Source organism: Rhamphochromis longiceps, linkage group LG22 (assembly GCF_057381845.1).
Source record: "Rhamphochromis longiceps isolate RC_006_pf linkage group LG22, R_longiceps_female_GT1.1, whole genome shotgun sequence".
Taxonomy (NCBI): Eukaryota; Metazoa; Chordata; class Actinopteri; order Cichliformes; family Cichlidae; genus Rhamphochromis; species Rhamphochromis longiceps.
The window spans coordinates 22255493-22280027 of NC_140577.1; the positions used below are offsets into that span (position 1 = coordinate 22255493).

Consider the following 24535-nt stretch of genomic DNA (forward strand, 5'->3'; position numbering starts at 1 on the left):
AGCCAATCCAAAATGTGCTTAGATAAGAATAAAATCTATTTTTAAAAAACAGCCCATGAGTTCAGGGATAATATGGTGCTATTACTTGCTGGAACTGTCGTCACCATGGTGAGCTGTCATCAGTCAACCGGATTCTTCTTACGTCGTGCTGACGTCAGACCATCCATGCTGCATTCGAGAGATCCCGGTAATTCTGGCGCAGTGACCGCAGATACAACCTGATGCACATACATGTGCTGTTATAGAGAGAAGTAATAGAAGATATGAAAAGTTACCTACACTAAAGCAAAGTGAGGAACGACCTTGAAGCTAATCCCTTCAGACGTTGCCATGCATGTCACTTAAACTTTATTCCAGTTTCCGCTTCCTGATAGTTAAATTGGTGACGAGGAAACACTCAAACAAACAAGAAAAAAAAATGCTAGGATGATCTGGGATACACGCGTCTGTCGTTTAAAGTTTTCCGAGGTTTGCAGATTTCTCAGGTGGCCCTCATTTTGTTGACTATTAATTCGCACTGCCTGGTCGACATTTTTCCGACGGTCCCTGAAGGTCTTGTACAAACTGAGGAGGAGGCTCCTCCCCGACAACAGTTCCCGACCTCCGACGAGATCTCAGGCTGCCACACTAAAGAGGAACAAAAAGGCGATCTGACAGCGCTTTCTGCACTCCCTCCACTTTCTCCGGGGTAGTCACGGGATTTCAATGTTCAGCTTGCTCTTTGTAAGTACTCAATGACTAAAAGATCTCAGCAAACCTCTGGGAACTTCTTTCTGCGTTGATTGAATGTAATTCTAGTGCTATAGATCCGCTAGAGCCCACTGAAAAGTTGAGTTCCATATGTTAGGTGATCGCCACACTGCCGGGCAGCCAAAGTAAGTTGCATGAGGAGTCGTCCGAGAATAGTGTCCAGTATGTAGCCACGTTAATGGTAGCTCGCAGAGCAAAGCTTAAGACGGTTTAATCGTGTGCTACAATCGGTGTTGAAAATCCCGTTAAAGGTATGAATGTTCATTCTCACTGCCTCAGACATCCGTGATATCCACACTTGAGTCAATTACCTTTGTCTTGATTGTTGCAGTGCTGCTGGTCTAAAAGATTGCTGCTAAAAGCAAAGTGCGTTAGCTAGCCCGCTAGCTAACATAGCTGCGCTAGCTTGCTATCGCGGCTATGGCTTTTTCCCTAAAGAAGAAAATCGCTGACTAGCATTAGGACTACTAACACGACTATGTCATAGCTTGTGTTTTTCTTTTAGAACAGGATACGTTTAGTTGTATTCATAACGTGGTGTTTTCTAAACTGACCGTCGTTCGGAATACCACAAGTGCTAGCGCTACCTTAGCGCTACACGGTGCAAGGGTGTACAGGTTACCGTAGAATTTCTTCTGAACAACGTGTATCATATTGGCAATGAATACTTGTGTTAACGTTAACAATTGTGCTGGCTAGTAGTGCTACTGTTATGTGTATAAGATGCTTGAGTTATTTGTAGTTGTGGAAAGCTGCGTGGTAACTATATGGCGACTAAGCTAGCCAGCTACCTTCCGCCCTTTGTGACAAAATCTTGACCTGCAGTATAGTTCACCCATATGCTAAAGGCCAATTGCCAGGCTGACGGGTTGATTTTTTTTTTCTTAAACCGACAAACGATTTGTCATGTCTGTTTGTTTGTCGTCGCGGCTACTGGACTGGACTGTCGTGCTCCTTGTCTTTATTGCTTGCTGTCTAGTTGGAGTCGGAAAATTTGCTCGGTTTCGACGAAAAAAGGAGAGAAAAAAATGGCCAACACTGGAGTTAGGTGGGTCTATAATTTAGCCTCGTCTGGTTTCCTAAAACAGCAAGCGCCCAACCATTTAGCCATGTGGGTTGAAGTGAAATGAGGAAATGCATTTCGGGAGGAAGTTGACTAGAGCAGCTGTGACACTAAAGGCCGCGGCACATTCCCATGCCTCTCAGTTTTCAATTTATGACCTTCCACTGATTTGAGGCTCCCCTCTGGTAGTAAATTCTAGTGGGCGGCTAATACAAGTGAATAGCCATCCTACCAACAGGGCGGATGAGTCAATCAGTAACTGGTGTAACAGGTAAGCTAATTATATACTCCCGATTACGAGTCACTGCAAGGTGACCTGGTTTGCCTGTTGATAGGATGAGATGAGTGATTGCATTCAGGACAAAAAGCTAAGGGAATGTTGGGACACTACAACAGAAATAATAGAAAGTTGCAGTGAGTAATGTAATCAATAATGTCTATACTCTTGCTTCATAAAAGGTTAGACTTTCACAACTTCAGTATTGTAATGCTTTGCAGTCTTCAGACTCCACTGGCATTTTATTCTTTGTGGAAGTAGGTCGTTTGAACAGATGACCCGCTTTATTTTGTAGCTAATTGACACATGATGCTCTGGCCAATCTAGAAATAGCAACTCTCACTCAATCTGCTTATATAGCACATCCCTCAGCTAAAGTCAGCCCTATACTGCTTGGGTGGGCACTCATTTTTGTGATCCGACTCTGCAAGGCAAACTTCTATTACCTGTAACTTTTGTAAGCCAAACTTGAATTATCCTTATTTGAGTTTTGCTATTTTCTCAGCTAAATCAAACTTGTTGTTTAAAGACTTAATATGCTGGTTGGTTGCTAATTTATGCCTACTAGGAGCAAAGAAAATGCCCTGTGACAAGATGGGAAGTTCTCAGCCTTGGTTACTGTAACTGTGAAAGGTGAACCCAGTGTGCAGTAACTTGATATCAGCCTACAAAGGAGTGTTACTGGGGGAGAAGAACACCTATGTTGTAGCCTGCTGGCTTTCAGCCCATCAAGCCACAGGGGGGTGACTGAGTGTTGAAAGGTAGAGCAGAGGAGGCCATTCCATACTGACTGCTTAAACACATTTTAAAATTTAGCTACTCTCCCTATCTGTGGTGGGAATGGAACACGACGTTTTTGGTTTTACAATGGGCTCACTCCTATCTTTGGCTGCAGTAGAAGTTGTTTTGAAATTGGTATAAAGTGGCAAGCTAAGATTAGTTGGCCACTGTTTGTGCTACCTCTTTTCAAAGCGATTAAGTGAAGCCCATATGTAGTTACGCATTAGTGGGCACCTTTTTGTGAGTAGCTCGTTTATTGCAAAGTGTGTGGATTAATGAATCATGCAGTGATCGGCACAGTGTTTACTGTTGTTGCCACAGTGTTGGGGTAAAGCAAAGGCGCAGGCTCAGTGGCACTGGCAGTGTTTCACAGATTGACACCTCTCCTAGATTGCTGTTGCAGGGGTTCCCGCTGAAACTATAGCAACAGGTAGGAATAGGATCCTCCTTTGTTTTTTGTGTTTACACCTGCCTTGTTTAGCTACAGCTGTCAGAGCTGCAGTTAACAGGGGAACACGGAGTTCTGTGCCAGAACATGCAATAGTAATATGTGTTATTGTTGTTTGAGCAGCTGTGTGTAGGTGCTTGCTTTCTCAGATTTTAAAAACGGTGCTATTTTTGAAGCAGACAACAAACCCTCTGTTTGCCCATTGCCTAGGTTTTTTTTTTTTTTTTTTTTTTTTTTTGGTGTGTGTGTTACTGGCACCCCCACCCCGTGAGTGCCTCTCGCAAACTAGTGTGTTCATTGTGGCTATAATCTCAAAAAAAGATGGATTTGCTACCATGAGCTAAATTGAGATCATAAGGTGATTTATGGTTCTGTTAGGGGCTGTTGGTTTTTAGTTGAGAAAAAAAAGTTCCTTGATGACAGCATATAAACAAGCGTTAATTCTCATTATTGCTGCACTCTTAGGTCTTCTTTAGCTTTACTTTGTGAGCATTTACTAAGCACCATTGCTCCTTTTTGATTTCTTATCAAGAGACACCATATTCCCCGCAGGAGCACTTGTTGCTACCACAGGGATAATTGTTGATATGGCAACAGGCATCCCCCGATGCTGCTGTCAGAAGGCAGTTGGTTTCCAAATGTCAGAAGAATTGATGTTGTGGTGGGATCAGCACCTCCCGGCAAAAATGCGAGCAGACATTCTCTTTACTGGCTCGGTCTGTTGCTGAGCGTTGGTCTCGGCACAGAAATGGACTTCTAGACAGTCCTGGAAGTTTACTTTTCTTAATGTTGGGTTATTTTCTATTTTTATTTTTTTAAATTGTAAATCTGTCATGAATTGACTCTTGCACATATCAATTATAGCTAAATGAACCCATAAGCCTGGCACACTTGTAAACAAGAACCATTGTGCCTTTAAACAACAAGGCAGTTAACTTCTACAGGAGCAGCTGTCAGTTATTTGCTAGAGTGGAAGTAATTGTTAGCTGGAATGTTGAAGGAACACCTTGTATTTTAACTTGCCTGTTCTTAAGGATGCACCAATTGTGAAAGTCTGTTATTTGTTTACCCATATATGCTAGAGGGGGAAAAAAATCATCACAATCAAAATGAAATGAAGATTTTTTTTATCTGTATTTTTCCAAGTCTGTATTAGCTCTTATTTTGGAACTCTGTATAATGAATTGACTGGAACTAGAAGCTTTCACTGTTCTTGGCAGTCTTAGAGTTCTACTTACTGTTGGTTATTCTAGCAAATGTTTTTAATCGGTCTTTGGTTACTGTCACATTAAGCAATAAAATTAATAAGAAATGCATTATTGTGAATATTTATGGCCTTCCAAATTTCCAGAAAAGGAAGTAAAAAGTGTGTGTGTGTATATATATATATATATATATATATATATAGATAGATAGATAGATAGATAGATAGATATGATATAGATAGATTTAGAAATGGTCAGCACAAAACAGCCTCACTATTTGTGGACCAACAATTAGGGAGGCCAGTGGCAGCTTATACTTATTAATAACTACATGTTCTGCATACTAGCTGTGTGGCCAGTATGCAGAAGATGTGACCACAGCAAATGTTCAGAACTTTGTCCAGCAAGAAGGGGTAGATGTTTTTAATCATTAAAAAAGTCACTATAGAAATAATTTGGTATTGATTGTTGTAATTGCTGTGCTGTGATTTTTTTTTTTTTTTTTTTTTAATTTTATTTATTTAATTTTTTGGCACCCTCCGGTGATCCCTCAGAGAAAATGAGTCAACATTTTGCTTCTGATACACGGCAAAAATTTGCCAAATTGAGTGACAGTGTTGCTCAATTAGGAACAGTGAGGTAAATGAGACTGTTTACTGCATCACGATTCTAAATTAAAGGAAGTAGTGATGAGATTAGGTTTCTGTGTGTTTAAAAGAGAGAGGAAAAAAAAAGGTGAACAATTGAATTCCAGAATTGAAAACCGAACAAATACTTAAAAAATAATTCCATGAATAGTTGACTCTTTGGCTACAGCACTTTAGATTTCTTGTTAAAATGCGTCTTTATGCTGACTTTCAGTGCGTAATTCACATGTTAGCATGCAGGTCAAGGTGTGTCTCGTTGCTGCTTTGTGTTCTGTCTGTGTTGAGAAATGTCATCCTGGAGCAGATTTAGGATTGTGAGATGAGATTATAACTTATCAAAGGCGCTCAGATGGCTCAATATAGTCCAGCGACCCATATTCCAGATCAAGCCAGAAAACTACTGCCTTGTCTTTGGAGTCATATTTGGTAATGGCAACTATTACACACATTATTATTATATACTATGTAAATAGAACCGTAAAGGTACTGAAGGTTTAGAGTTTTCTTGTAAACAAATGTGATTTTTGTATTTGGAATTGGTTATTGCTCCTCAAGTTTTCTGCAACCAAGACTCCACAATTTAACTTTAAAATGCAGGAGTCAAAGTGCAGATGGTGACGTCAGCCTGATGAATGCTGAACTTTGTAATCAGCATCTGAGTTGTTATGAATGGATGAGTTTTAAAAGTCTTCCAGTGGTCATTTAAAACTTCGGGAAAATGTGTAACGAATTTGGGTACAAACGGTTTAAAGTTTTCTGATTTGTAACTGGAACTCCCCACTAACGTTTTTTGCTAGTTCATCTCTGTATGCACACCATAAAAATTTGCTGTATTTTTTTAGATCCGCAGCATCCAAGCATTGGAGATTTTGTAAGTAGAAATCTCTGCGGTACCTCATTGTTGTTATTTACTATTTTTCAAACCATGGATTTTTCAGTTGGTGAGCTGGTCCACAATCTCAGAAGTAGATTTGGTGCTCCTGCCATTTGTATCTCAATCTTGTATCATTTGGTAACTTGCCCAGCCTTTGTTGACGCACGCAATTGGCACAAACACTTTATATTACCACCTTTTGTCTCTTTTATTAGTTTCCTTTGTGTATTTGCACTTTTGATTCTCACTGAAATCGCAGGGAAAAAGTGTTTTTTGTTTAACATATAATTGGGCAGTCTTTTTTTTTTTTTTTTTTTTTTTTTTTCTTTTCCTATTTTGTGAAAACTGATTAAAAGTGGACGTAGGCCAATTATGTGAGGGTAGAACAGACCTTTGTTTAAATGTTTTCAACCTTTTCATTCCCATTTCTAAGGTGCTGAGCCCTGGTCTCTTTCAGTGTATTCCAGAGATGGATCAGTCTTTGCCCTCCCCCTCTAAGCTCTATCAGAAGCCTTTGATCGTTACACTGTTTATCTGTGCTCACTCAGAGGCAGCAAAGCAGTGTGATAAGTGGGCTTTGCCATGTGCAAGTGCATGTGTTGTGGGTGTTCGTCTGTTCATGGACATAGAGGGTGGGGGTTACATGTTCCCATACCTCCCTCTCTCAAACCCAGTTTACACAGACAAAAAAAAGGCAGTACAGCAAGTTCCCTGCAGGAAGATTACCTCTTGTGCTTTAGGGCTACAGAGAGCTAACCTGCTGTTCTGAATAGGGATTGGAAAGAGACTGCCCATTTATGACAATGTCAGCAAAATAAGCTTGGCATTTAAAAGCAACACTGACAATTACACTTATATTTTTATTCAAATATCTTAAAACTCTTATACTTTCAGAAATATAAATGAGGAAATGTTCTTGTAAAAATAATTCATATAGACCTGTACACCACAAGCTCTAAGGGCTATTGCACAGCAGTTATAATAAGCTCTGTCAAAAGTTACACCCGCTCACAACATAACATACTTGGCTGCCAGTAAGTAGATCTAATCAAGATGCAAAATAAGTAGACATGGCAGCTGCATTTGACATCCTCTTTTTTTCTTCTTCTAACTTTTGCTGTCACTGTTCTGAAAAATCACGAGTGTATTCTTTGTGTGATTTGCAAGTTTTAAGAAGTAAAAATGCTTCCCCTTTTTATAAAGGTCAGCAGTATTAGCGCTATTCTATACTAGAGTACCAAGGTTTACCAAGGTCCATGGTTTGTCAAGAGACACTTAATAAATGTGCCTAAGTTACTCCCAGCCATTAAAAATGTTTTAGTCAGTATTTATGAGGATTAGATCAGAGTTGCTTTGGAAACCAGTCCATTTGACCAGTTAAGCAAATTTGTCGCTTGCCAGTTTAATCTGTTATAGCTTATCAGTAGTGATTTTTGTGATGTAATTACAAAGAGGAATTAGCTGTCTTGGTACCGTGAGTAAACAATGCAGCTTCTGTTCTACAGTATGTACGTCTAACCAGGTGTTTCTGAAGAAGACTGCTCTACGATTGGAAAATATTCCAGGATCACGGATTGTTTATGGTTCAGACAGACCAGCAGAATCGTGAGTTGTGCTTATGGAAATGATCTAGCTGTTAACCTGCAACCAGTCATCTTTCAGTTAACCAGTTCAGGGTTGCAGGGGGTGGGGGCATGGATTAAAGCCTGAAAATGGTTGGACAGCATCAGTGTCTGACTGGTCTACTTTCAGTGGTTATTGTTGGGATAAATAGAAAAGTGCTGCCACAGTTTGAATGAGGTTAGATGGGCAGTTCTTGGAAAATGTGTAGTGACAGGTGATTATGATGTGAAGTCCCATGACTTACCTACATCAGTGTTGTTGTTCTTGTTGTTTTCTATAATTATTAAGTCCTAACAATGCATTTGTCTTTAAACATTACTTACTGGAAAATGCCTTGCCTAACCAGTATATCACCTTTCCCTAAAGGCTTAAATAAGAGACATACCAAAGCGCTTTTAACCACTCCAACTGTAACAGGAAAACACCATCCTGTTTACCACCTTAGCATGATAATTATTTACAAACAAAGCAAATGCACTCTTTTAAAATGTATTTTCTAGATGTTTGTCACAATCATTTAAAAACGTACTGCTGCACTACTGCTATTATGCTAATGTTGCATCATGTCACCCAATTATGGTGTATGATTTTTTTTTTCTGTTTTTATTTTACTGTAAGGACTGTGTGTGAATGAGGAAACTATCCCAATCCTGAGTCATTTTCATCTCCCCAGAGTATTTGTCAGCGTTTATATTAACTACGCATTAGTCCAGTGATGAAATGAATCCATGCCATAACCATTTTATATGGATGCTTGAATAAAACTACTGATTCTACAGTTAAGAAGCATTGCTATAGAGTGATTAAATGAATGCATGTCACAGTCATCTTTTTTTAATTTGAGGTCCAGTATGAGCAGCTTTTGATGAATAGAATCTATTAATATTATAACAGTGCCTTAGCAATTGCATGATGATTAGCTACAGTACTAAAATATTAAGACAGATCTCTGATATTTATTTTTTGTCTAAATGGGTTTTATTGAGTAATTTAAAAATATAATTAAGCAATCGATCCTAGACTTGAGTTATACAAGATATACGTGGAGCCATATCAACCGCTATACAATTTAAAGGCCTAGTTAGCACGTGCTAATGGGGCGAAAGCTGTAATATTTGAAGCATGCTCAGATAAGGAAATGCAAATGTATCAGAGTAACTGAGCTTCAAATATTTATGGCGATCAAGTGGCCTCTGATTTTAAAAAAGAGGGGTTGGGGGGAGAAACTCAAGTATGAACCTAACCATGGTTTTGGAGTCTTGTTACACCCCTTATGATGATTGATGAAAGCAGCCATATCAAAGGCGAACCAGTTAGAATGGGTGCATCCTGAATGGGCACAGAACTAGTTTTTATATAATGATCATCTATACCGGAGAGGTGCATTTTATTTTTATTTTTTTAATTTATTTATTTATTTATTTTTTCTGGGACAGTTGCTACACAGGTGCTAGACCTTTTGGCAGTTCATGTATTTTCAATACTGTTTGAAAATTAAAAGCATGTAAGCAAGTTTAGTGAGTTTCAGTGAGTCTATAAACCCTTTAAAGAGGGTCTGCTGTGGATTGAGGAGTCCAGCTGCTGGGCAGTCCTGAGGATATATGCGTATCGGCTGGCTGACAGATTCATAGAGGGCCATTCTTTAACCCAACCTATTTGTAGCCTGATGAAACCGTGGCAATCCACACACAGGTTTTAACAACAGGAATGTTTTCCTTTCCACTTGCTGTTAGCACTTTTACTTTTTGATGGAGAGAGGGAGAGCAGGTGCCTTTCCCTGAGGTTTAGTCTGGTTTTTAAAATACCCATCTTTGCTTTTTTTATTTTATTTTATTTTTTCAAACTAAACACACCACAGGTCTTTGTCACAATGTCTGTGCAGTGCCACCTTGACACAGGTAAACACAGACATGACCGGCTGTGATTCACATCCTGATTATAAGGATTCAAGGGCCGGCGATGTCTCAATCAGCCTGAAAACAACAAATGTTTTGTCCTGTTATTCTATCAATTCTCATGACGTATAATACCTCAGTGTTTTATTTACATCATTGTATTGTTTGTGTTATTACTTCTCAGTTGGTCAATTCAATTGATTAGATTTCTAATTCACTTTCCCATTGATTTCACCAAGTTGGTTAACTTTAACACCAGAATATCCTTAAGTGTTTTTCAACTAATGACACGTATTGTCCTATCAATATTTTGCTCTGCACTTGTGCTGGTAGTACTAGGAAAAATGGCTTACGCATTGCTGTATAATCCAGCTTTGATACTCCAACCTCAACCCGCATGGCAGGTGAAGAAATGTTTTTCCTGTTCTCAGAAACGTTTTGAATGGGCGCACACCAGTTCTTCCCACCTCCAGCCTGAGCCTCTTCTTTCTAAAATCCCCAGGAGTGTGCAGCTCATGGGAGGCACAACAACAGTTTGGAATCACTATTGGAGTTCCCAGTGGAGTTTTTGCATACGGGCCACCCTCCCTTAATACAGTCTTGTTCAAGCATGTCTGGGGATTTTGGTTTGTTTGTTACACTATGAAGGGGGGGGGGGGGGGGAGGGACGGACTGGTGAGGCAAAAAGGGGGGTAGAAGCTGAACTAGAGTAGGGTTTTTGGGGGGGGGGGGGGGGGGGGGTTGTTTTTTGTTTTTTTGTAGTTTTGTGCACATGTTTACTTGCATGCTTGCTTGCCTGTATGTCTTTGCTTTTTCAAGCGTGACTGATGACAAGGGCGTGTTGTGCTGCCCATTTCTTTTTAATGTTTGTACTGTTTGTTGAATACTTTGGTGACCTGTCACCATAACCTGTACTGACATGGGTATTGCGTTGTCCTTGGAATTATTAGAAAATGGTTTTTGTTTTTTTGTTTGTTCGTTTGTTCCTCCTCCCCCATTGTAGCACAAATTCTCAATCCACTGAATTAGTTTGATAGACACCATCATAAAATGCCAATGAAGCGTTTTTTTTTTTTTTTGTTTTTGTTTTTGTTTTTTTTTGAAACACGTACATACATATGGAACAATTTCGGCATATCATTTGGGTCCTGCATGCTGGGGCTTCTTGTGTAATGGGCTTTATCTGGCACCTGCTGTGGTCCTTCAATTGAATTGGGATTTGAGGAGTTGGGGGAACCTGAGAAATTTTTGCAGCGTGGTGGAGGACATTGTTCTGCTAGAGGAAAAGGACCTGAGGTTTTCTGGTAGAATGTTTCATTGTAACAAGATGAACAAGCTTTAGTCTCGTGTAAATGGGGGGGGGGAACCCTTTAACTACTACTTCTTCTTTTTTTCTTTTTTTTCTCCTCTCCCGGTCCAGCTGGCAGGGTTATTTAAAAAAACAACAACAAAATAACAGGAAAAAACAGTCGTCATGCAGCTGCACCTGAAGGCTAGACCCTTGTTTTTCATGATTGGTTTTTACCCAGCATGTGACATGTAAAATAAATGGAAGGGTGATTGTGATATAATATAATATTGGGGGAGCATATTTTGTTACAGTGTTAAATAAGTGGTCCATACAGTAAACATTTTCATCTTGGAAAACGGACAATCATCAAAGCTCACTATGAATAACCATAACCTACTCTTGCTCCACATATGAGTTTGACACCCACCCACAAGTAAACCAAAGGTCTGCAGGTAATTTGTAATTGGCTTAAGTGTATTTTTTTTTTTTTTTTTTTTTTTATTATTATTATTATTATTATTTTTTTTAAGTTCTAAAGGTTGGGGTGTGTGTGCTAGTACGGCTGTTTGTATCAACTCTTTTCTCTCCCACTAAAGCATTAAGTTCTTGCTTTTTCATTCTTTATCTCTTTTTTTTTTTTTTTTTTCCCCCCCCTTCTTAGCACTGTCTTACAGTAACAGTAGTGCTGTAGTGAGTGTAGTGCTTTCTTCTTCATCTTGGGTTTTTGGTATGAACACTGTTAGGGCTGCTCCAGTTTGAGGTGACATACACCCACCCAGCCTATCGGTTGTATTGATGTCACTACTAGGAACCAGCTGGACCATTGGGTGATCCTCTGATTTATCTCAGCTAGTTTTTACCCATTGCCTTTTTGTTTCTCTTCTGTACTCTTTTTGCTCTTTTCCCCTCTTGTTCTAATCTTGCTAATCTCTTGTTATGTCCTTACAGGATGTCTCTTCAAATGACATCTTGCTGGCTTTCTTCGTGGTACTATTTCTTTGTCTCTGTCCTCTTTGACATTTCCAAGTATATTAGTTATCTTTTATTTGGCTCTCATGAAGGCCACAGGAATGAAGGCAGGTCTCTATGATACTTGGCTCCGGTTGTGCTCCTCCTGGTTCGTGGTTTCTCTACGTTTGTTTGCAGCTGTCAGCGCTTCTCAATCTTCTCGAGTTTCACATCAGTGCCCGTCATATCAGAGAGGTAAAGGGAGAATTTAGTACTTTGCTGTCAATACAAAGTGTCGTATTATTTGTGAAGGCATTCTAAGAATGAGGTGGGTGCAGCAAGCATGTAGGTGAGTGTATCAGAGCTTTTTTTTCATTATCATTGCATGTTGCTGTCATGTCAGTGAACATGGTTTCCTCCAGCTTGCCCTCTCACCCTTTCCTCCTCACATGACAGGTGTGCTCCTGTACTTTTCGACTTGGATCTCATGGCAAAAATTAGGCCTCAAGCTGCTTCAAGGCAGTACAGTCTGGTCATGCCCAGTCTGGCTCCAGACAAAGCGTCAGTAAAAGACGGAGAGCCTAAGCTAACCTCAAACCACCAGACTGGGATGCATGTAAAACTAATATTTTTCACCATGGGGGGAGGATGTACTCAGACATTTTGTATAAAAGGTCTGTTTCGTCATTTGGTATTCCATGTCTCACTTCTGTGTGTTGATGTATTTGTCTTTCTAATTTTAGAGCAGCCTGCCTCACCCACTCCTAAGCTTGTGGCTAGCTACACTATGTGAACAGCGTGCGTGTGCGTGCGTGCGTGTGTGTATAGTAGTCCTGGTGGGAGAGTCATGGAGACGGCCCACCTGATAGCTATCAAGTGCCAACAAGAGCTTCTCACAGCTTTAGCTTTGCAGTTATGGAGTCTTGTTGCAGTAAAATCCTTAACATGGCGAAAGCCTTTTAATTAGCACTCCCACTGTAGCACTTTACTCTTCATGCACTTAAGCTGTGATAACTTCACAGCTGCCACCTGCAGCGTTTTATTGTTGATATTCTGAGCTTAGTTACCACTTATCTTGCACTACAGGATAATGCCATATTCATTTAGTTTGTTTTATGTCTGACTTGACTTCGTATTTCACCAGACAGTTTGATGAATCAAGCAGAAAAAAAGAAAATGAGTTAGCAGCTGCAGGATACCCACACCCTGGTTCCCATTCTTTTGCCATTTTTATCACCTGTTTAGGTTTGCGTGTCCTTTTCTGTTCTGAGATACTGCAGTCCTTATCAGCTAATACTTGAACTCCTCGCTCTCTCGTCCTCACAGTCTTACTCGCTGTCTACCGTTGCTTTGCCTTAGTTACTCTTAAGAGGGTTCTGGTGAGGACCAATCAATTTGGGAAGTTCTTCCCATCCAGCCTCAGTCCTTTTCCCCTGTTTCTTGCTTCAACAGCCCTGTTCCAACAGTGAACACGTGATGTTGAACAGGGCACCAAGGGAGCTTTCTCTGAGCCATTGTGTGGGCCTCTGCCTTTACTCAGTGACCTTTCTCCCAATTTAGAATATATGTTTATACATGGACACGCATGTGCAAAATGCCAGCTGTAAGCCCAAGTTCTTTATAATACTGTTTCTAGTATTCATAAAATAATCTCACATTTAGATAATTTAGTAATTTTTGCAATCTTAGTTAAATACAATTTTTAAAAAGTAATGTTCGTTGATGATTTTGAATGTGGTTCTCACATTTAGTAGGTGTTTTGGTCTGGTTTAAAAATGGCAATGAAATTTTATTTGCTTCATTTGCTGCCAATTTATACAAACAAAATGGTATTGGTTAAGTTTGTATTTGTAAATAAAATTGGGGTTAACCAGACAGGAAAAGCTTAGCATCATGAGCTCTGATGATTTCAGGCTGTCTTCACCTTCTAGAACTTTCTTTTTCTATTTGTATTACATATATCTATTTTGTGAAATTGTGTATGCTGCACTGTTTTGTGGCAGAGCAGCTGCAGAAAATGTTTAGCCTGTATTTAGCAAAATACAGGCTAAACATTTTTAGCCTGTTTTTTAATTAGTAGTTTGTCCTAGCATTCTTACAACATTTCCACTAAGTTATACCAGCCATTCATGTCGAAGTGACTAGAGAGATCGTTAACACGCTTTCGGTCTACAGTTTGAAGGTTTTTCTGTCGACGGCTGCTCGTTTCCTGTGTGGTTAAACATACTTGGCTTGTACAAACACATTTGGTGTGTATCTCTGTGCATTTTTTTTTCTTCCGTCTTCCCTGATCTAAGCAGTGCATAGCTGCAGAACCAGTTTGCAAATTTCAACAGTAATTTGCATGCATTCCCGACAATGTTGTGATGGCAGACTGGGCAGCAGCTGGGCAGGCCCAGTGTTACCACAGTTTGCTTACTTCCTCTGAAAGGCTTAGTCAGAACTGGTGGCCAAAACTTTTCTTCATCTTTCCGACTTTCTTGTTTATCTTCTGTTATGTAAGGCAATTTATGAATAGGTGACAAATAGCCAGGTATGGCTATTGGGTTTGAGTTGAAAGTTTGCGCATTTGCTGTCATTTGTTTTCACCTCAAAGCTTAGAAGATTCAATACGGGACCCTTGCCTTTTTCACTTTTTTTTTTATTTTTATTTTTTTCTTTCTTTTTCTTTCTTTTTTCATTTATTTATTTATTTTTTGCTTTATGTACCTTATGTCAGACTTTCTGTGGTCTCGGGCCTGGAATTGCTTCCTGTGCCGACATCGCCTATAACGATGACGTTGGAATTCACCTTACGCTGCTCATTGTATTGTTGTTGTTGTTGTTTATTGATCACAAAGTGCTTTGTTAATAAAATATTCACAGAGGAAGAACTTATGAATGATCACTTAATAATTCATTTAAAAAGCACATGCACTGGTCTTATCTGCACAAACAAAGCTGCCTGTGTGTACTATTGACCGTACGGCACAAATAGAATCTAAATCAAATAGAAACGTACAAACAAAATAGCAGAAACGTAATAGATTTCTGTCAATCAACAAGTGAATTATGTAATCATTACAGCTCTAGGTAGTGAGTACGGTGAGAAGGGATTGCAACAAAAACATGAAGCGCCTGAATTTAGCTCGACTGAGACTGCATTTAGCGTAATACTTGCTGCTTAGCCACACCTCATGTTCTGCACCTGGCCCTGAGGTGCTTTAGTTCGCATACACTTGTGTTAATTCTAAAATGGGGTTTCCCATCTGCCCCCCCCCCCCCCCCCCCCCCCCCCCCCCCCCCCCCACCCACACACACTCACACTCACACACGCACACCTGTAACCCTTCTTGTGGCAGCATTTGGAACACAGGCTGTATGAAGTCACTTGGTCCATCTGAGCAGCTATCCACAATCCAGTTGCTTTTCATCCTTTTAGCATAAGCTGTCATTGTGGTGTCCTTGGTGTGTATTTGTGTGCGTGTCTGGTTCTTTTGTTCTTTGATGGAGTTTTTTTTAATTTCTTTTATTTATTTTTTTTTATTTTATTTTTTTTCCAGTCTCTTAGTCTGCTCTCCTCCTTTTCAGTCAGGTTTCACAGGTGAAAAGCACATGCTAGCTGCCCCGTCTCTCCACTTATCTGTCCTTTTCATTTCTGGAGGATTAGGAGCTGATGGGGGGGGGAAACAAAACAAAAAAAACCCTTAGAAGCCTGCCCGACTTTTGTCCAGGCGTCAGTTGTCAGATTGTAGCCATGCCACACTCTTTTCTGTCGGGCTCAGTGGTGGTAATTAAAGGCATCACAGATGATCTTGGCCATCACACACCAACACACAGGCGCAAACAAAGTCAAGGCTGCTTTGAGTGCCATTGCAGCTGTTCCATGGGTTGACACACTTCTTGTGTAGTGGCGGTGTGGTTGATAGTACATATCAGGCTGGTTGACTTGAGACAGGCTAAAGATGGAAAAAGCTGTCACTCAATTTATTTAATATTTGAATGTATTATATAAAGCAGCTGAGAGTACAGAGTCTTGTTTCATTCAAAATAAGTTTTTATAAAAGGGGAGCATGGGATTGAAATGCTGGGGCTGTTTGAAGCTTTGCCCACCCGTTAATCCGCACCTTGTGACTGCTGCCTGTGACATGGTGCTAAAGTCCGAGCCTTTTTTTTTTCTTTTTTTTTCTTTAGCGCACGCACGCACGCGCAGACACACACACTCTGGTGTGTGGTAGGTGTAGAGATAGTCAGCTCTTGCCGTTTTTGTTTTGTTTTTAAATGCTACCTCCCCACCTCTCTCCCATATTGCTCTGAGAAGGTTCCAGCCAGTTTGTGGCGGCTGGATTTAGACTGTCAAGGACTTGGCACAGTTCAGCTGCTCCGTGGCCAGTTACAGGCCAGACATTACCTGTTCTGAAAGACACTGTTATGAAGTGTCTGCACTCCATGCTGTGAATATTATTAGTTTTCCATGTTGGTGACGGGTGGTGAATTGACAGTGATGTAATCCAAAGGTGCGTTCATTTCACTGCAGGATTAACTGGCTGGAAGGTAGAAACAGTCATGATGGGGATTTTTGAGTGTCTATACACTGTCGTTGTGCTTTAGTTCTTTTAAAGCTACCTTTAGCTGCTTTGTTATTCACAGGGGGTCGTCCCAGCAAGTAGCTCCACATGTTTGAGTTTTTAGCACCAGGTGACCTTCCTGATGCAGCCCCAGGGGATTTGTCCACCCCTGGAATCAAAAATAGGATCTTTTGCTTCTGTGAATGTGTAAACCTCTACAGCATGGAACAACCTTTATGTTGCAAATTCCAGAAGCTGATATTTGAGAAGTGAAAACACTGACAACAACTACAAGCAGACCGCAGATCATGTTTCAGTTAATCAAGACTGAAATGTATGCCTTTAATTACTAGGGAAGTGAGCTTGTTGGCTAGACACTTCAGTAATGGTGGTGGTGTTGTTGGTTAGATTCAGAAATACTTGTTGGATTAACTAATGGTTTGTATGTATGAGTCTGGGCTGCTGGGTAGTCACCTGCCACCTGTGACTCTGCTATTGGGATTTGTAAATGAGTAATGTGGAAGAACAGACTCATAAACTAGTACACTGGCGTGTTATTTTGATCTAAATTGTTGTATGTAGTTTAATCTGGCATAGCCCAACTTCAGCAGAAGTGTGTGGCAGCTAACCTGCAAGGAAAGAGGCATGCTGATGCTAGCACAGTTCACTTAACCACACTTGGTGAACTAATCTGACATTGTGCGTGTGAACAGTGTTGTGCAAGGCTGCAAAGTGCCACACATTTCAGCAGCTTTTAAAATGCTGTTGGAGGCACTGAAGAATGTGATCAGCAGTTTTGGTGGTTTCCGTAAAACATTCAACAATGTTTGAAGATGTTTAACTTTGACCTTTTTAGTTTGTTGTTAATTAAAATCACTTGTTTAATGTAGTCATATATCCCTAGTTATTATAGAAAGCCTTTTTGATGGGGAGGAAAAATAATCTTGTATAAACTGAAATTCCAGATTTATATCTGCTTTATTAAAGGCTCCTTTAATCTGTACTGTTGTCCACCCAGTGCTCAAAAGTCAACATGTGGTATATTTAATCTCCAGACTAATAGTCAAATATAATCATGATATGCAAAATGTATTGTGGTTATTACCATTAATCAGCTGCAGATGTGCAAATTTAACAAGTATCATATTCTGTAACGACCTGAATCGGTGGCCTCCTGCTTGTGCAGACACTGGTTATCTGTTTGAAATAAATGGGTGCTGTTTGTGTGCGATCTCGTTACATTTAAGTCTCCCTTTCTGTGTTCTCTTCACAGGGTTTCTGTGTTGACTTGAGCCGTACCTATATGGCGTGTGTGAGCGGAGAGTTCTGCCAGGCACAGCACCTCACCTCTGTGGAGAAGTGAATCGGCCGCCCCCCGAGGGACTACGCTACCCAGAAACCCCCCTGACTGCCAGCGCACTAGGAACTGCTGACTTTTCCCAAAGGCCCTCTGGGATATTGCGTAGCCCTTGGCCTGATTGCTCTGCCCTGTCCCAACCGATACGAAAAACCTTTGCTTTCTACTTTCTTCTTGAACAGCCAATCACAAACAGCTCTCCTGAATGGGGTAAACTGATTGGATGACTCCTGGATAGTCTCCTCATCTTCTTCTGTGTTATTATTTTTTGTTATTAACTTTTTTTGGTTTTGTATTTTTTGTATTTTTATTTTATTTTTTTTAAATCCCAAAGTACTGTGGACTAGTTTGTTTGTTTGTTTTTTCCTTTTCTTTTGTGTTATCATTCTGTGTACATCATCCCATAGTGAATACCTGTTGTCCTCCTGAGCGACCCCCCCCCCCTCCACGTGTTGTCATTTTTATTTATTCTACCCTACATGAAAACATACGTTTCCTAGCAAATTTTTTTTGAGGGTTTTCTTTTCTTTCTTTCTTTTTTTTTTTTTTTTTTTTTTTTTTTTTTTTTGCTGACTTCTGAGCCAAAAGTCGCTTTTGTTTTGTAAGAGTTTTGTATTGTAATTGTTTTTTTTAAAGCCGTCTCGCCAACATGAACCGCCCCGCTGCAGTTGAGATTGTCTACGAGCGCATGAGGTTCCTCATCACCCACAACCCCACCAACGCCACACTTAACAAGTTCACCGAGGTATGCTTACGTTTGTGTTATTGCTGATTATCAGATTCCCAGGGCTCTGTCTCAAATGCACCCTTTCACGTTTTCTGCCAGGAACTGAAAAAATTTGAGGTGAACACTCTGGTTAGAGTTTGTGATGCCACCTATGATAAGGCTCCAGTAGAGAAAGAGGGGATACAGGTCTTGGTAAGTGTTGACATACATTTTCGCGGCAGTCTCTTACTGGATGTTTGTGCTGTTCAACTAAGTTATTTGATGACGATTGATGTTTTCTGCTTTAGGACTGGCCTTTTGATGATGGTGCCCCTCCTCCCACCCAGATCGTGGATAACTGGCTCAAGTTGCTCAACACCAAATTTCGAGAGCAACCCGGCTGCTGCATTGCCGTACACTGTGTGGCAGGCCTCGGACGGTATGTATGGTGTACAGTTGGCCTCCTTTTCACCAAAACTCTTTTTTTCTTATGTGCCCAAATAACAGTCCTGCGTGCAATAAATGAGAAATGTAGTGGTATGTTTTAAGTTAGAGGGTTAGAAGGTGGTTATTTGGGTCCATATCAAAGTGGCTGCAGAGATAACTGAGACATCTGTTCTCAAAGTTAGACGTGCCATTTCCAAGGCAGCAACACAGCCTGTCCCTTGTGTAACGCAGCCCATTTGACCCAGTATCTCATCCTTTTGTTTTTTCCCGCCCTGTTAGTAATCTGGTTAGTGTGACCAGGGACCATTTTATTGCTGCGGTATTAACAGTAGCTCCAGAGAGATGTGGTCAGAGAAAGCATTCACTTGTTGTTTCTTCACTATTGATCACACAGCATTGGCTGGTCTTGCCTTTCACCCCCACCTCCAGAATTGAATCCTCAATACTCATTAGTGATTCATTTAGTAACTCAAATGATTGTCTCCTTTTTCTCCTCCTGTTAGAGATCATTTAAGCAGCTGATTGTCTTTTTACTGAGCACTATCATTAGCTACAACAGCCGGACATTGGTTCTGGGGGGGGGAAGCGCTAGCTTTCGAATACATTCTATCTAGTTATGATCTTCCGGAGATGAAAATATGCACACTTCTTAGTCAGAAACCAGTGTGACAGTGAATTACAAACAAGTTATGCTGAATAACAACACAAAGTGTGAAAACAAATAAGGCATAAGCACATGACATGGGGGGTGTTTGTGTGAAAATGTCTTTCCTGACCACAAGTGCAGAGTTAGCCAATCTGCTCTCAATGGCTTCTAGCGTTTTGCATTGCTGTGGCATTCCAGAGACTTTCTAATTCCCAATATTGGTTAGACTGGCATTTTCTGACTGCGTCTCCTCTCCTTCTTTCCTGTACTTTGTTTACTGCAGTCATATGAGATTTCTGCCTTGCAGTGTGATCTGCTTTAAACAGGCTAACACTTAAGCCTTCAGTGTAGGAGGCAGCAGTTATGTGCCGCCTTTTAACAGAGTCCACACAACATTCTCACATTCTGTCTGTCTTGAATTGTATGTGAGAAAAAAGCCACTAAAACAACTGCTGTCAGCACTGAGCTCTAACCTGCCGAGTGGTCTGGAAAGTGTTTATGTTTGTCTTTTCTCACCCCATCTCCTGTTGTGAGAAAGGAGAAGCCTTTTACTGTAACTCATCAGTTAGTTTTGTGTTTGAGGCTCAGGGTGTGAGCACAGTGCCCCAGCAGGGCAACAGTGAACTTGTGCACCCCTGTTGAGTTCCCAGGCCTCTTTTTCAGGTTTAAACGCCCCTTTCTCATTCCTTCACCGCCGTATTACTGTGGAACCATGTGACTCTTGGCATTTAATCTTCTCTTCTCCTTCTTTCTTCCTTGGATGCTCTGTCTGCTTGAACTGGTGGTCCACTGGATTTCTTCACCTCACAGAGCTCCAGTCTTGGTGGCCTTAGCCCTCATTGAGTGTGGGATGAAGTATGAGGATGCTGTGCAGTTCATAAGACAGTAAGTATACTCTTTGCTTTTGTACTAGAACCATAAAAGGAGGCCAAGTCTTATCAAAGATTATTGCCTTTTTAAGAGACTTGCAGTGTAAATCAGACACAAGGTGTGCTGATACTGAAAACTCAGACCTCCATAAAACATAAGAAATGATTAAATGCATTTAAGTTGGAGGGATTTAGAGTCATGGAACTTTTTTTTTTCTGCTAGGTGATATCAAAGGTCCTTTTGGGAGGAAGGTGCTTTCAGAACTTTTTTGTTTTTCCTTCCCTGGTTGGAAAGCTAATGCACTGTATTAGTGAGTTGGTTGACAGCATAGCAACATTTGGGCTATCAACAAAAAGTTGAAGGATGCTGTGAACAGAGCTATGGACTCATGATAATCAGAGTTAAAAGGGACCTATTTTTATGCTGTTTTAATTTAGATAACCTGGCAAGTGAGGTGGACTGAAATGCCTGATTAATATGTGCCTTTCACCCACATTACCAGCATGTGCTGCTCTGTGCCCAAAGATGGCATCCAGTAACTATAACAATTCACTTGGTGGTTTTTCCTGTAATCCTGCTTAATCTTAATTACTTTTTTGTGTTTGGATGGCCCAAGCAGTTGAAAGGAAATGTTAGCATGTTTTGTTTTATATTTTTTTTTTTTTTTTTTTTTTGAAGAGCTATTTGACATTAGCTGTGTAAATGACAGTCCTTCTTTAATGTATGCTGTTTACATAGGTGTGTTGTTTGCTTTAAATATGCCAGTTGCAGTGTGCTGCACCAAAACATCATGTGATCCCATCTAGACCAATGACAGTACACTTGAGTCACTGAGAAATTCCCATTTTAAGCCCTTACGCCAAAGTAGAAGATGGAGTTCTAGGAATTCAGAAGTACTAGTTCTGACTCGCTTGAAAATGCTTGTCAATCTTTTATAACTCCTGTAATCACCGTCATGTTTTAATGTGCTGCATTCTTTGTAGTCACGTTATTTAAAGAGCCTCTCCTTCTTTTCTTGTTTTCACAGGAAGAGACGTGGAGCCTTCAACTCCAAACAGCTTCTTTACCTCGAGAAATACAGACCCAAAATGCGTCTGCGGTGCAAGGATAGCATCTGCTGCGTTCAGTAGGCTGCCTGTCAGTGCGTCTTTCTTGTGCACATCTAGTGGGGAATCTTCCGATAACGGGAGAGATTTAAAAAGAAAAAACAAAACAAAACACGGAGAGTGCTATCAGTAATTATTGTGATGATTTGTTAACACTGAGTCATGGTTAATTGAGAAGGAAGCGAGTGATCAAATGAATGAGTCCAGATCTGGGGATCCACCAGCCGAACCAATGAATGGAAGGTTAAAGCACACAGATAGGCCCGCCACCCAGTTTATACTGTTTAACCACGGGCCAGAATTTTTCAACTTGAGTCCATCCTGTCTCGTATGGGGTTTTTATTTGACTTTTTTTTTTTTTTTTTTTTTTTTTTTTTTTTTTTTTTTGTTCCAGTTTTAATCATGGGATAACAGTTTCCATTTTTTGTGAATGTTTATTTTTACACAAATGTGGTGATGAAATTATATATTCTCATTTTGATTTCCACTATTGATATTTTATAATTGGGCCAGAACGACATACTTTTTTTTCTTTTTTTTTTCTTTTTTAAAACACACATTGTGACTGTGTCTTTTTTGCACAAAACTCAAAGGTTCACCTGAAAAATGCAGTAATGTTTTTTTTCTTCTTACCCTTCACTTGCTTTAATGTCACTTTCAGTTTAAGGGGTCACTGAGTTTGAATATGTCTGTAATATTTATTCACAAGATATGTGTGGCAGTTAAGAGTTTGGCAGGGGCAAGGACACTTTGTCATCCAATAGTTTTAGTTTTATCTGTTTGAGAGCCATGTCTTTTTTCTTCTTCTCTCTCTCTCTTTTTTTTTTTTTTTTTTTTTTTTCTTTTTCTTTAAATCTTGTTGGAGTGCAATAATCAGTCCACCTCAGATATGTCCGCCAAACCCTGCTGAGTGTCCTACGCACACATACACACGAACTTCAGATTATCATCCAGGCCGTTTTAAAAAAAATAAAAAACAAAACAAAAAAAAAATACAACAAAAAACAAATGTAACTACAACAGGTACTTGTAATTTCATTCTCTCTCCCTTCTGGGGCTACAATAGGACTTTTTACAGGTATGCGTATTTAAACTCTTACACAGAGCCTAAGATTCAATCTGAAAGTCAAGCTGGAGAAGAATGAAAGTGGTCAGTTTTTTTTAATCATTGTACCCATTTTGAAAACATCCCCAATTCATATTGGTTCTTTAAAGATAAATAAATTCAAATAAAAAGCAAACTTGTCTCCTTCCCACCCCCCCCGAGGTTGTCACAGTCTGAGTGGGCACGGGCGTGATGTGTAGTGAAATGGGTGTTTCGTATGGTGCTTGTGGCAGATAAGAAGTCCCTGCCTAAATGCCGCTGTCCTAAAAGTTCACTTCAACCAGAGGAGCTTGTAAGAGATCCATCTAAAAGGAAACCATGGGAATGCATGGTTTCCTTTGTTTGGAGCAGTGAAGCCTAATTTCATTTCCTGGGCCACATGCAACGTACTTTGAGCTTAAATGGGAAGTCAGTGTAAAGACGTTTCACCTACACAATCCCTGAGATATCTTTATATAATATGCATTTAAAAAGAAATCTTAATTTCTTTATTAGTAAATTACTTTGTTCTTTAGAAGTAGGAAAAGCTGGAAAATGTATGAGGGGAAAAGGTTTTTCAAAACAATTCAGTGGCTGAATTAGAGACTTAGCAGGACCAGTTCTGGCCCCCAGGCCTTGTGTTTGACGGCTTAGAATAAAGTTCAGGGGGAGGGGTTGTACATCCTGTTGGATTGTGCGGTTGTCTTGTTGGGTTTGCAAGGCTGCAGTGTTTCTGGTCTTCCTGTGTATCTGGCTGATATCAGGGGAAGGGTCCAGCTGCAGTCCCGACAAACCCCCGATCCCTCTTTACCCATACTTGATTCCTTACCCATGCTTTTTGAAATACCTGCTTCATTATGCTAAAGTATGACACACTTGGATATCACAGGATATCTAAACCAAAACTTCCTACTTCCTGTGCCAGTCATTGTTAAAAGTTCTGGTATGAAGATGGTGTGCATTTAAAATCAACACATAACAGTCAATGGGTTTGAAATGTAATGTCAGACAGTGCCATCCAGGATGAGTCAGTACTTCCAGAGGCATATATGAGACGCATCACATTCCAAGGATCCTGAATTGAAATCCATGGAACAATTCTGTAACAGTAGAGGTGGTGGAAGTTCTCCCAGGGCTGCGGAAAGCTTTTTAAAAGCTTTTTTTTCTTTGTCTTTTCTCTGATTGGTGATTCTGTACATGTATTTTTATGTTTTCACTTAAAATGACAAGTGCCCAAAGGTGTTACAAACATAGGTGCTGAGGTGAGACTTGCTTTTAGAATGGCTTTGATACACACTTTGCCTACCCACACATTCTCCATATTTTTTCACATGTGGGTATTGGTTTAGTCATGTGGTAAAAAATTACATTTTATTTGGAAAATTCAGATGTTTAAAGCAAAATGTCATCTTTGTCCCCCCCCCCCCCCCCCCCTTTGTTTTTGTGTTTTGTTTTTTAAACTGAACAACAACGCCGGCTCTCACCTTGCACTTAGTGATCAACGCAATCAGTGCTTCCGAGACAGTATGTTCTCATTAGACATGTCTGTCAAAGGAACTCCCCCATGTCCTTTCCTCATCTGAGAGTGAGTCAGCACCACGTGGAAAGCACAGGACACCGAGGTACCAAGCGATGACTCACAATCTCAAGTGGTAATCACGACTCCTGCCAATACCTCAAACAATTGAAAGTGCCCCCTCTGCTGCTGAAACGGTGTCATGGCGTGAGCAGTGAAGTCGTTCCACTCACGCTGAGAGCGATGACAGTTCATTGGTAGTTGCAATGCGTCTCTTCCTCCTTTTTACTTTTGCAACAACACAAATTGGAGATTAAAACAGACTTGTGCCTGTCTGCACTCTACATGGGCATGTTGCCAAAAATCCTTTACTATTACCTAAAAACGGCGAGTGCTGGAAGTTTCCATTCCTTAGAAGAAAGAGCACTAAACACAATGAAAACACCTCAGTACAC

The 24535-nt window shown here is 40.3% G+C and overlaps 1 protein-coding gene across 1 annotated transcript; it reads left to right on the forward strand.

Moving 5' to 3' along the window:
- The first annotated feature begins 577 nt into the window (after window positions 1-577).
- Window positions 578-22721, forward strand: ptp4a2b (protein tyrosine phosphatase 4A2b). The gene is made up of 7 exons (XM_085395618.1): window positions 578-723; window positions 17622-17915; window positions 18342-18450; window positions 18532-18624; window positions 18720-18850; window positions 20315-20389; window positions 21402-22721. Exons 2-7 carry the CDS (start codon window positions 17911-17913, stop codon window positions 21502-21504), a joined length of 516 nt encoding a protein of 171 aa, XP_085251744.1. The 5' UTR covers window positions 578-723; window positions 17622-17910; the 3' UTR covers window positions 21505-22721.
- Window positions 22722-24535: the final 1814 nt, after the last annotated feature.

Bases quoted from the DNA above. Each gene is read 5' to 3' on its own strand.
- ptp4a2b (XM_085395618.1), top strand. The intron at 18,451-18,531 runs GTATGCTTACGT...GTTTTCTGCCAG, and splicing joins CACTTAACAAGTTCACCGAG to GAACTGAAAAAATTTGAGGT. The intron at 18,625-18,719 runs GTAAGTGTTGAC...TTTCTGCTTTAG, and splicing joins AAGAGGGGATACAGGTCTTG to GACTGGCCTTTTGATGATGG.